The following is a 12,800-nucleotide window of genomic DNA, read 5'->3' as shown; positions in this document are numbered from 1 at the left end:
GGATCTTGTTCATTTCTGCATTCTCAGGGCCGAGGCTAGTGCATTGGCCAGTGAGCAGACACTGAATACAGGGCAGAGAACTTGAACTGGCCGTGTGACCATTGCTTCACGGTGATCTAAAATGCTTTCCCTAAACATACACACAACACCTAACTCATTAGATGAGTTGTTGAAGTGGGTTTAGCCTGCTGTTGCAGTCTCAAAACTCCATCAGTGGGTGCCAGAGTTGACACAATCAAAATATTTCTTGAGGAAAGAATAATTAGCAAAAGTGAATGTTCCTCAATTAGGGCCTGAGGGTTCTGGTGCTTTGATTATTTCCAACTACTCATCGCTAGGCTGGATCCCAAGTGGAATACTTGGGTGGGCTTCTGTGTGCTTAGCCCTAATGAGTGTGGCAGTACATCTGGTACATGCCTGAGTTCTAAGTGGTGAAGAAGTCTGTAACTTAGCAATTGCACAGTTAAGTAGCTGCCTCTGGAGAGTGGATGGAATCAAGAAAAGGGCCCAGAAATCTCTGCATAAGGTACTGCAAGAATGCCTCTTGAGAACTTTTGGAAATTTGGTTGGTATGTGTTCTGCAAGTTCAGTTGCTTGTTTGTGTGTTTGCCTAACCATGCAGTTTCTGCTGCCTTGTTCTACTTATTTGCTGCTTATATAATCCCCCTGAATAGGCAATTGTGGTAAAGTGTAAAAGGCGTGAGATCTAGATTAGGCAGCTAAAATATCAACTCATAGCCCTGTTTAATTGACTGTGATTCTGGGCATGTTGTTTAGCCTCTCTGAGCTTGTTTCTGTCTGTTAACAATTAGAATAATAATGCTTATGTTCCAGTGTGATTGTGAAAAGTCATGGGATAACATAGGTGAATGACCTATCTAAATGTCTGGCAGTCTCAGGCTTAATACTAGGTGTAATGGATTGTGCAGAAAAGAATTAGCATAGTAGGCCTGACTGCTATCTGTTGACATGGTTGGGCCTTGGCTGGCATCTGGGAATTCGTCTTTCAGGAGGGTTTCCACCATTCTTTAATTGATAAAGTGTCTCTTGGTGCGTAAGCCATTTGTACAAACACTGTCATTTTTACCAAACACCTGCTTTCCTCTGGGGTTTTTGACATTTTGGTATGTGCTTGGCAGAAAGTGTCTACATGACCAACTCTCTCCAAAAACCCTTGGCACTGAGTCTAATGAGCTTCCCTAGTAGATGACATTTCCCATGTGTTGTCACAACTTGTTGCTGTGAGAATTTAGTATGTTTTATGTGACTTTACTGGGAGAGGACTCTTGGAGGCTCTCACCTGGTTCTTCCTGGACTTTACCTCATGTGCTTTTTCCCTAGGCTGGTTTTGCTTTGTATCCTTTTGTTGTAATAAATTATAGTTGTGAGTGCAACAATTTGTTAAATCCACTGAGTCTTCCTAGCAGATTATTGAACCTGGGCTTGATCTTGAGAACCTAACACATTGATATAGATTTAAATGTAGAACACATGTGTTGCCCTTCAGAACACTCACACTTTACTGCAAAGGCATACAGAGTCTTTTTTTTTTTTTTTTTTTTCTCATTTAACTTTTTTAATGGGTCTCAAAATTCTGTGACAAATTTTTGGTCAAGTTGTTTCCATTAAAAAGTACTGATCTTAAAAACTAATAACTTAAAACTGCCACACGCAAAAAAGAAAACCAAAGTGGTCCACAAAACATTCTCCTTTCCTTCTGAAGGTTTTACGATGCATTGTTATCATTAACCAGTCTTTTACTACTAAACTTAAATGGCCAATTGAAACAAACAGTTCTGAGACCGTTCTTCCACCACTGATTAAGAGTGAGGTGGCAGGTATTAGGGATAATATTCATTTAGCCTTCTGAGCTTTCTGGGCAGACTTGGTGACCTTGCCAGCTCCAGCAGCCTTCTTGTCCACTGCTTTGATGACACCCACCGCAACTGTCTGTCTCATATCACGAACAGCAAAGCGACCCAAAGGTGGATAGTCTGAGAAGCTCTCAACACACATGGGCTTGCCAGGAACCATATCAACAATGGCAGCATCACCAGACTTCAAGAATTTAGGGCCCTCTTCCAGCTTTTTACCAGAACGGCGATCAATCTTTTCCTTCAGCTCAGCAAACTTGCATGCAATGTGAGCCATGTGGCAATCCAATACAGGGGCATAGCCGGCGCTTATTTGGCCTGGATGGTTCAGGATAATCACCTGAGCAGTGAAGCCAGCTGCTTCCATTGGTGGGTCATTTTTGCTGTCACCAGCAACGTTGCCACGACGAACATCCTTGACAGACACATTCTTGACATTGAAGCCCACATTGTCCCCAGGAAGAGCTTCACTCAAAGCTTCATGGTGCATTTCGACAGATTTTACTTCCGTTGTAATGTTGACTGGAGCAAAGGTGACCACCATACCGGGTTTGAGAACACCAGTCTCCACTCGGCCAACAGGAACAGTACCAATACCACCAATTTTGTAGACATCCTGGAGAGGCAGGCGCAAGGGCTTGTCAGTTGGACGAGTTGGTGGTAGGATGCAGTCCAGAGCCTCAAGCAGCGTGGTTCCACTGGCATTGCCATCCTTACGGGTGACTTTCCATCCCTTGAACCAAGGCATGTTAGCACTTGGCTCCAGCATGTTGTCACCATTCCAACCAGAAATTGGCACAAATGCTACTGTGTCGGGGTTGTAGCCAATTTTCTTAATGTAAGTGCTGACTTCCTTAACAATTTCCTCATATCTCTTCTGGCTGTAGGGTGGCTCAGTGGAATCCATTTTGTTAACACCGACAATTAGTTGTTTCACACCCAGTGTGTAAGCCAGAAGGGCATGCTCTCGGGTCTGCCCATTCTTGGAGATACCAGCTTCAAATTCACCAACACCAGCAGCAACAATCAGGACAGCACAGTCAGCCTGAGATGTCCCTGTAATCATGTTTTTGATGAAGTCTCTGTGTCCTGGGGCATCAATGATAGTCACATAGTACTTGCTGGTCTCAAATTTCCACAAGGAGATATCAATGGTGATACCACGTTCACGCTCAGCTTTCAGTTTATCCAAGACCCAGGCATACTTGAAGGAGCCCTTTCCCATCTCAGCAGCCTCCTTCTCAAATTTTTCAATGGTTCTTTTGTCGATGCCACCGCATTTATAGATCAGATGGCCAGTAGTGGTGGACTTGCCGGAATCTACGTGTCCAATGACGACAATGTTGATATGAGTCTTTTCCTTTCCCATTTTGGCTTTTAGGGGTAGTTTTCACGACACCTGTGTTCTGGCGGCAAACCCGTTGCGAAAAAGCCATACAGAGTCTTATAATGGACTTTAGAGACTCAGAACGGGGAGGGTGGCGGGGCAGGGATAAATAACTATACATTAGTTACAGTGTACACTACTCAGGTGACAGGTGCACTAATATCTCAGAATTCACCACTATAGAATTCATCCACGTAACCAAAAGCCACGTGTACACCAAAAGCTATTTAAATAAAAAAAAATAATTGAAAAAACAACACTCATACTTTAGATAGAAAGCCCAACATGTAAGCATATAATTACAATACAATGAGTGATGTTAGTGCAGAGGGCAAGGGTAGCCCTGAAGAGTAGCCCTGGGGATCTGGGAGAGGTTTTTGGAAGAGTTAGCACTTGTTAAATCTTGAAAGGTAATTAGAAGTTAACTATCTGAAGCGGGAAGAAAAGAGATTATATACCTTTAAAGTATAACATGCTCTTCTAAATAATTTTAGATTTAACTCACCACTTTCTTTTTTTAGCATTATTTAATTTTATTTTGAAATTTTGACATGTGACTCAAACATGCTAATAGGACTGATGAAGACGTACAGAGACAGAACCCCCATAGGGTAGCAGTTGAGTGGATCACTGTGCAGATATGAAAGTGGAAGTAAAAACAATTCTTTGAGCCCCCAAATATTAGGAATTGGCAGTGATGCTTTTAGCACCTCCATATACTATCAGTCATTTTAAACATCTAAGACTCCCATTGCAGAAACATGGCACATAGAGTCAGGAAACTAAGGTTGTATAGATATTTGCAATCTGTAACTGTCCTAGTGTCAAGCACAAGAAATTCAGTAGGTGCCTCACATAACCAAGCACTGATCATTGATACCAACACCAGATATGTGATCTAAATTAGCAAAGACACACTCCATGCTGCTTTGAAAAGAATTACCATAGATATTATGCTTTTACATGATCATCTCTTTCAGCAACACCAAATTGCTCTATCACCCTTCAATTCAGATCTCCACAGTAAAATGTTTTTAAGGCAATTTGCAGCATTTCACTTTCTGTGGACTACACCCTGCCTGGACAGTCACTTTTACAATCATCACTTTCTTATGGAGCTAAACAGGTGAGGATCAGCCCCAGGATACTAGAATCTGGAACAAATGGATTTATAGCCACTCTAAAATTGCAGGTAGGCTCTTTCACTCCCACTAATACCTACAAGACATTGCAAATAGAAAGGACAGCAGGACTGGCCAAATCTATCTTTGGCTTTCTAAAGTCAGTCTCACTGTGCACTGCTCTCTAGTAGAGTAAGACTCAAGGATAAATGATTTTAGTGAATTAAAGAGTTTTTAAAAATAAAGTAATGAATTAACAATTTAAAAAGAATGAATGAGCAGTTTTTTTTTTTCTGCCATTCATCTGAGCTCATGTGAAGTAGTTCCAATCAAGGTTCTGCCCAGTTAAAAGGAGAAAGAGACCTCAGAAGTTGTCTTGACAGGTCGGTTGCAGTGGCTTACATGTGTAATCCCAGTACTTTGGGAGGCTGAGGTGGGAGGATCACCTGAGATCAGGAGTTTGAGACCAGCCTGGCCAACATGGCAAAGCCCCATCTCTACAACGATACAAAAATTAGCCAGGCATGAGGATGGGTGCCTGTAATCCCAGCTACTGGGGAGGCTGAGGCAGGAGAACTGTTTGAACCTGGGAGTTAGAGGTTGCAACTCACTGCTTTCTTTAAAAGGTTTTAATGACTCTATATTTAATCATTCATCAAACACGGGTTGAGAACTATGCCTTAAACTACTCTACGTTGTGTATCGGGCTCCAATAATGAACAGGAATGGTCCCTGCTTTCAAGGAGAGTCTGGCAGTTTATGGGTTGACATGGTTGGATTTTGAGGAAACCATGATGCAAGGTGATGCAAGGGACGGGGTGTAAGGTAAAGCATTCTGTGAGAGATGCTATCTAGGCTTAAGGGGAGGTAACTTTCTACCAGCACAGGAGAAAGGCGTTCCATGAAGAGGAAACAGCATGTGCAAAGTCCCACTGGCCAGAGAGACCTGATTTCTTCTAAGAATAATAAATAGTTATGTGGATCTGCAGAATGGCAGATGAAGGGGATTTAAACAGGTGCTATATTTTGACAGGTAGTAAAATCAAGCTTGAGGAAACAGATGAAAGGATTAAATGAGCTGTATTGAGGAATGGGAAAGAAATTGGATTAGGACACATAGTATTAGTACACAATAATGTTGTTGAGCATCGTTGAAGACCCAAATGAGGTTGGACAATATAACTAGTAGTGCCAGGCCATATGATTCCATGACATATGTTCTGCCATGTTGATCTGGAGTTAGGGGGTTGCCAGGTGGGAAAAATGGAAAGAAGAGGCAAAGTTGTTAAGAATATTCGAAAAATAATTATTGAAGTCAGGGACCATGGTATCTAAGATGGAAGACAAGGGTGGCCTGATTGATAGACTTAATGGAGACTTCATAGCCTCCTGACTCTTCTAGTTTCTAAGTTCCAGAAGAGTGAGAATAAAAGGCCGAGGAAACCAGTGCTCAGAAAGTAGGCTGCTTCAATTTAAGATTTCAGAGTTGAACTGTTCCAGGGGAGAACAAACTCTAGTGGTCAAAGTGGGTATGTAAAGGTGAATATCTTTGGAGATGAAGAGAGCAAGGAACTCAGAGGCCGGAAGTTGGATATGTTGTCCACATGTGTGTTGAAGTCACCTGGGGTGAAGGTGGGGCTTGTGGCCAAGAGGAAACTTGGGAGTCAGGTACCACAGCCCCCAGTGAATATGAGAAGGTGCCTGTGAGGCCTAAGGTGACAGTGATGAGGAGAGAGAGAGAGCACTATAATTGCATAGTTGTGAATCTCAAAGGAGAAAGGATACATTTCTTACAATATGAAGCCATTCTTCTTCCTTTGCTATGTTAAGTCAAGTTTGACTTGGGACAGTCTATGCTTTGGCCTTTGGATGAATACCCTTTGAAATCTGTACAACAACCACAGGACATTCCTCTCACTCCTTTCCCCTTCATCTTGGGCGTTTCTCACCAGTCTTCTGGTGAGAATTTTTTTTTTTTTTTTTTTCACGTGGTCCCAGCTTGAGTTTACTGAGCCTCCTCCAGGCTCAGATATGTGCTTGCCTGGAGAAACTGCTTCCAAAGGCCAAGCAGCCCTGCCTTTGGAGAGCTGCTTTTGTTACTTACAATAGTGTTTCCCAGAGCGCATTCCATGAAAATATTAGTCTTTCAACATGCTGAACAATGAAAGAATCCATGGTCAAATCCTGAGAACATATGTCCCTCTTTTAGAGATTCATAAGGTACATTAGTATATAAAGAACCTAAGAGATTTTGCAGTAAGAAATCCTTTGTGTAACCTAGCATTACCCAAATGTATTTTACCACTGAAGCCTTTTTTCCCACTTACTCTCCATCAATACCCAGTGGATATACATTGGAAAGTGCTGGTCAATTATAAGAAAAGAAGTATGTGGATTTTATTTCCCTTGACCTATGGCCATAGAAGAGGTACATATTGCAACACTGGTGTATTTTCACTCTACTAAAATGAGATCTTACTATGTTCCTGAGTTTAAATACCAAGAATTACTACATTTGGTTAGAATTAACACATTAAAATAGTTTGTTTAGTCTGTCATTCTTATGTTTAAGTGGCAATAGTAGGAAATTAACTAAGAGCATTTCATTTTCCTTTGGAAGAATTCCCATAGTCAAGATTAGAATCTTAAAATGAAAATATACATTTTTCACAGTCCTCTTGCTCTTATTTTAATTAAAAATGACAGCATAGATTTCAAACTAATCACATTATTTGCTCTTAAGGTAGTGATAAGATTTCTTCACAGATGTGTGCATATCATTCATAAAAATGACATACTTGGACTTAGATACATACTTTGTAAATGTTAAAAGACAAAAGTACTAAGAAAGCATTTTGTGAAACTACAATAAAATGAGAAAAAATTAAGGGAAATTACCAACATGCTCTCTTACATAACACCTTGATTTTGACAGAAGTGCAGATCCTAATAACCTAGACATTTTAAAAAGCAAAACAAGCATAAATATGAACATAACAAAATAGTGTTGTATGTTGCCAAAGTGGTGCTTGGAGGAAGATACATTACTCTAGGTGTTTATGTCTGAAAGAAAGGAAGGCCAAATATAATGAATTAAGCTTGCACCTAGATGCTTTCTAATAGGAAGAATGTCAGAAGCCAGAAATGGTGGGCAGAGGAAGTAGTAAACGTAAAACCAGAAATAAACTAGAGAAAAAGCTATTAAATACTACATCTTGTCTTTGAAAAAAATGAACAACTGTTTAGCTAACTAAAAAAAGAGAAAACACAAATTCATTACATTAGTACTGAGACAGGAGATCAGATGACAAATGTGAAAGATTTAGAAATTTGCAGAGAAACAATAACCTTCTCTATGTGCTAATAAATCAGATAAACCAGAGCAGAAATGAATGACCTCCTGCAAAATTATATAAAACTCGTGCGAGCTTAAATAGAAAACATGAATAGACTGGTAACAAAGGAAGGAATAAGAAAAATAATTAAAGTCCTATCATAAATTCCACACAAACCATGGGTTTTTGGCTCCAATAGATGAATAGAAAGAATTCAGACTTTTAGAGCAACGTTGATCTTTTTTATTTTTATTTTTTGAGACAGGGTCATGCTCTGTCACCCAGGCTGGAGTGCACTGGCATGATTATGGCTCACCGCAGTCTTGATCTCCTGGGCTCAAACAGTCCTCCCACTTCAGCCTCCTGAGTAGCTGGGAATACAGGCATATGCCACCATGCTCAGCTAATTTTTAAAATTTTCAGTAGAGACAGGGTCTCCCTATATTGCCCCAGTTGGTCTTGAACTCCTGGTCTCAAGAGATCCTCCAATCTCGGCCTCCCGAAGTGTTGGGATTACAGGATGTGAGCCACTGCACCTAGCTCTGTTCATCATTTTTGACTGCCTACTGTAAATTTAATCCTTTGCACACACACACACACACACACACACCCCTCTATATTCTAATCCATACAACAATTATATATGGGTACCATTAGTAAAACCAGTTTACAGCTGATCTAATAGGCTCAGAAAGGTTAAATGGCTTGCCTGAATCCCTCAGCAAATAAGTGATAGAGTGGGGATTTGAACCCAGATTTATCTGGCTACAAAGTTTATAATCTTTTCCTATGCTATACTTTCTACCAGAATAAAAAAATTCTCTCATAAACTGTTTTTAAATGTTGAATTGACACTGGTTTACCCAATTCCTAATTTACATTTTGAGGAAACATGATTTCAATCCTCAAATTGGGAAAAAGTACAAAAAAAAAAGAAAATTATAGGCCAACCTTATTTATGGATATTCATTCTTCATTAAGAATTATAAATAGAAAAATCATTCCACTTACAAATTTATCTTTAAGTGGCATTTAATCTAGGAGCACAGGATACGATGATAAAACAAAAATTATGATAATCATATTAATACGAAAACGTAATTAAAATAATATTTTTAAATAGATGTTGAAAAAGCATCCAATAAATGAAACAACTATTCTTGGATAATTTATTTGGCAAACCAAAAATGAGTATGATTTTCATATATTTTGGTATAAAATCTAACACTATTTCATGGAGAAAAGAGAAAGTCCCTATGAAAATAGAAAAAATTACAGATGACAAAAATAGGACTAAGTCTCTACCATTTTTTAACAGTATAGTAGAAATTTGAGCCATAGGCATTAATAAGGAAAAAGTAATGCCATCAGCAAAGAAAGCCAAACCTTTCTTAATAGGTCTAGCACCTACCGTATGCCAGGCATTGTGATAGGTACTGGGGATACACTCCAGAAAGACTGTGCATGTCTAGGACACAGAAGACTATCAAATATTAGTTGGTATAAATGAGCTTAGCAATGTCATGAAATTCAAAGCAAATTAACACATGTTTTTAGTTGCAAACAATTGAAGAATATAGTGAGTAAGATAATTCATTTGCAATGGAGACAGAATACATTAAATACTTTGGCATTAATTTAATTTGGGACATGAGATTTATTTAAATAAAATTATACAATCATAATGGGAAGAATAAAAGACATTAAATAAATGAATGGAGAGATGCCTTGTTCCAGATGAAAAGACAAAATATAAGAAAGATGCAATATTCCCTGAGTTAATATATAGTGTCACTACATGCCAATTAAAGTCCCAGTGGGTTATTTTATAAGATGTGACAAATTGCTAGCAAAATTTGTATAGAAGAATAAGGAGGCAGAAATACTAAATAGTTTAAAAATTGTTCGTTTGAAGTTATACTTCTGTCACATATTTGTTCAATCTTTTGTTAGTTCCTTGTTCCCTATTCATTCAGTTCTTACTACTGTCCCCGCTTCATAAAAGGTACTCCATAAATATTGGTTGAAAGCAGAAAGGAATCCTTATTGAAGGACTTTGAAAATGGGCTTGAGACGGACAAGTGGCTTTCTCCGAAATGTCAGAGAATTGATAAGGTGGAACATCAGGGACTTGCCCTCATTTTAAACAAGTAAGGCAGGAGTGGTCACAGTGAGAAAGGAAGAGACTGTTCCTGGGTCTAGTAGTGTGTCTGCTGACATTTTCAAGCAAATAAAGGATCTGCCTCCTAGCCCTCTGCCTGGACTTTTTCTCAGCATGTGTTTGTGTTACAGATAGGGCCATCATGACACTTGGGAGCTCGAACTCATCATTATCTTCATAAAGAAATGTGAGAATTTTGAACATGGGCCCCAGTCTGGTATCTCCTAGCTTTCTTTTGCTGCTTTGGGTCTTTTCAGACGCAAGAGATCGGTCATCTTTTGGGGCCTGTCTCTAATATGCAATCTTTCTCAAGTGCCCCTTACAAAAAATGCCTCTTCCTCCTCTGCACTTATGCATGCAGTAGTTTATTTGTTCTACAAAGGGCCTAAAGAAGGCCATGCCAACAAGGGTGGGATTTAGGCTGTCTTCTCCCTGTTCTCCACTGCATCAGTTTCTGAGCTGGGCTGGTTATCAGAATCACTTGAGGAGCCTTAAAATACACATATTCTTGACCCTGGTGATTCAGATTTAGTAGAACTGAAAGTGTAATATGTGATGAATATATCATATGATATTATAAATTACCTTATATTAAATATTTCATTATATTATTACATATATTACATAAATTACACACACACACGTGTGTGTGTGTGTGTGTGTATGTGTGTATGTATGTGTATGTGTGTGTGTATATTTCCCTGATTATTTTGCTGAAGAACCAGGTTTGGGAAGAATGCCTCCATAGCATCAGCCAGAGTAGCTGCACAGAGGAGCTCCCCCCTCCCCCACCACCACATTTATTGAATGAAGGGATTAAATTAGGAACATGTTCAGACTGATTATAGTGTTGCTATGCCAACCGTTGTTGCAGGTGCTGAAATAGACTGCAGAAGGTCTAGTAAACACTTAAAACGAAATGGTCCCTGACCAGCATTATCATTATTATAACTAATATTTATAGATAATTATTTACTAGTTTCCATTAGAATATTAATACCAGAGAGCACCACTCTATCTCCTATTGACTGATTAGCACAGTGCCTCACACATAGTAGGCACTCAACCATTTATTTAATGAACGAATGCAACGTTTTCATTAATTTTCACAATGACATTATAAGGTGGGCAATTTTCATATTATCATTTCATAAATGAGGAAGTCGAAGCAGACTGACTTGTTCAAGGTCATACAGCTAGTGAGCAGTTGACCTGCAGTTTTACTCCATGTCTTTGTCATGCTAAAGCAGAGGCTATATAGGAGAAAGAGCCTTTGGACTCCATTGACTAGGCAGAGGCCAGACCAGGAAGGGCATGGATGTAGACAGCAGGCACCCCAGACAGGATGGCACGAGCACTGGGGAGAACAATTAGCATCAAGGTCTTGGAAAAAATTCAGAGTATGAGATCCAGAGAACCAAGTGGGCCCAGGGGATTGTAGTAGTATATAATGATTGGTGTCGTAGTTACTGCCGAGAGTATGCATTCTAGGCCTTTAGAGATTAGGAAAGAATAAGATAGGTATCCAGGCCTTTAGGAACTGGGAAACAGACAGCTTTGGACACAGAAACAAAACAAGAAACAAGTTACTGGGTTTGGAAGATGAGGCAGGGATCTCACTCTAAGGAAGAAGGATAATCCCGGTAATGAGAACTAGAGTCCAGGACCAGGGCAGCACCTGCATCCCTGGTCCTGAGCGTGATCCTGGTACTGATGCTGTTTCTTAAGCTCTTGAGTTTCTTAAGCTTCTGGGCAAATTGTTTTCCCCATTTGAGCATAGTCCAGGATTCAGGCTTAGGTAGAATAATGCCTATGAGTCCTGGCTAAGGAACATCAGAAGTGGAAAGAGAGGCAGACTCATGCAGTGAACCAAGAACCTCCCTTAAACTCAAAGGAGGGTGAGGTTCTAAAGCGACATCAGCCTGTTTTCCTAGTGATGGGATGTGGTTTTGACTCCTGGTATGCCAGGGGTTGGTGGGATAATGATTATAAGTATACTCTTAACCCTTGTATTGGCTTACTTGCCCCTGAAAGGTGGTCATATGTCAAAGTTACCAACATCTGCTCAAGCACAGTTTCCTAAGTATGTGCTGAAAAATAAGTTAAGGGGTATTTGGCATGTCATTCTCCTTAGCCCTTGTGACTGCCAAGAGTGCTGGCCCTGAGTTGCCTGTGGTGGCCAGCAGCCTCAGCTGTTTCCCCCAGCGTGCCATGTACGATTGGCATGCTGTACTAAGTGCCATACATGAAAAAAGTTGGGAAACATTACTGGAGCCCCATTCCTTGTTGGCCTCTTCATTACTACACTACAATGTCCTCTTCCATTTGTACAACACCAGAGTGGTGGTTGTCAACCCCTTTCCTGCCTCAGACCTTTGAGACACACTAATCCACCACAGGTAAAGATACCTCACCCAGCTCTCATTCTCAAGAGGTGAAGACCTTGTTCTAGATCTTTCCAGGGCTGGATATAGTTGGAGAAAGTACTCCAGGTGGCTCTGAAAAACCTTCTTGTGGAAGGGGGTCATGCTCCTATCTGTTGAGAATCACACATCTTAGATGGAAGAACATTTTCACTCCTATGATCTCCTCCCTTCCTCTGACCAGGTGGTGATATCATCTCCAAATTGTGAATAAGGAAGGTGAGGCCTAAGTTGCTCAAGGTTCTCACAGTAAGAAAGTGGAGGAACCTGTAGTAACACCTGGGTATTCTGACTCCAAGTCCAGTGCTTTTTTTCTGCGGCACTGCACCCTCCATTCCTAGTACTAAGATTAATACCTAAGAAGAAAATGATCAAGTGAAAAGCCAAGGTCCATAGCCATGCTAGTAGATGGTGAGTGAAGTAGTACCTAAGACACATTGGTTGTGGTGTCGCGAGTTGGGGATTGGCCAAAGTTGGGTGTGGTGAGCTGAGATGAAGG

At 40.2% G+C, this 12,800-nt stretch overlaps 2 protein-coding genes across 4 annotated transcripts in view; one reads left to right on the top strand and one right to left on the bottom strand.

The window, feature by feature from the left end:
• The window catches only part of FGF13 (fibroblast growth factor 13), a 593,844-nt gene that overhangs the window by 76,257 nt on the left and 504,787 nt on the right, over positions 1–12,800 (top strand).
• Positions 1,673–3,534, bottom strand: LOC739210 (putative elongation factor 1-alpha-like 3). The gene has a single exon (XM_001138897.7). The coding sequence runs from the start codon at positions 3,241–3,243 to the stop codon at positions 1,855–1,857; it is 1,389 nt and encodes a 462-aa protein (XP_001138897.2). The 5' UTR covers positions 3,244–3,534; the 3' UTR covers positions 1,673–1,854.

This window comes from Pan troglodytes, chromosome X, assembly GCF_028858775.2.
Source record: "Pan troglodytes isolate AG18354 chromosome X, NHGRI_mPanTro3-v2.0_pri, whole genome shotgun sequence".
Classification (NCBI taxonomy): Eukaryota; Metazoa; Chordata; class Mammalia; order Primates; family Hominidae; genus Pan; species Pan troglodytes.
The sequence above is the reverse complement of the archived record's forward strand: the minus strand, read 5'-3'. Positions and strand labels throughout refer to the sequence as shown.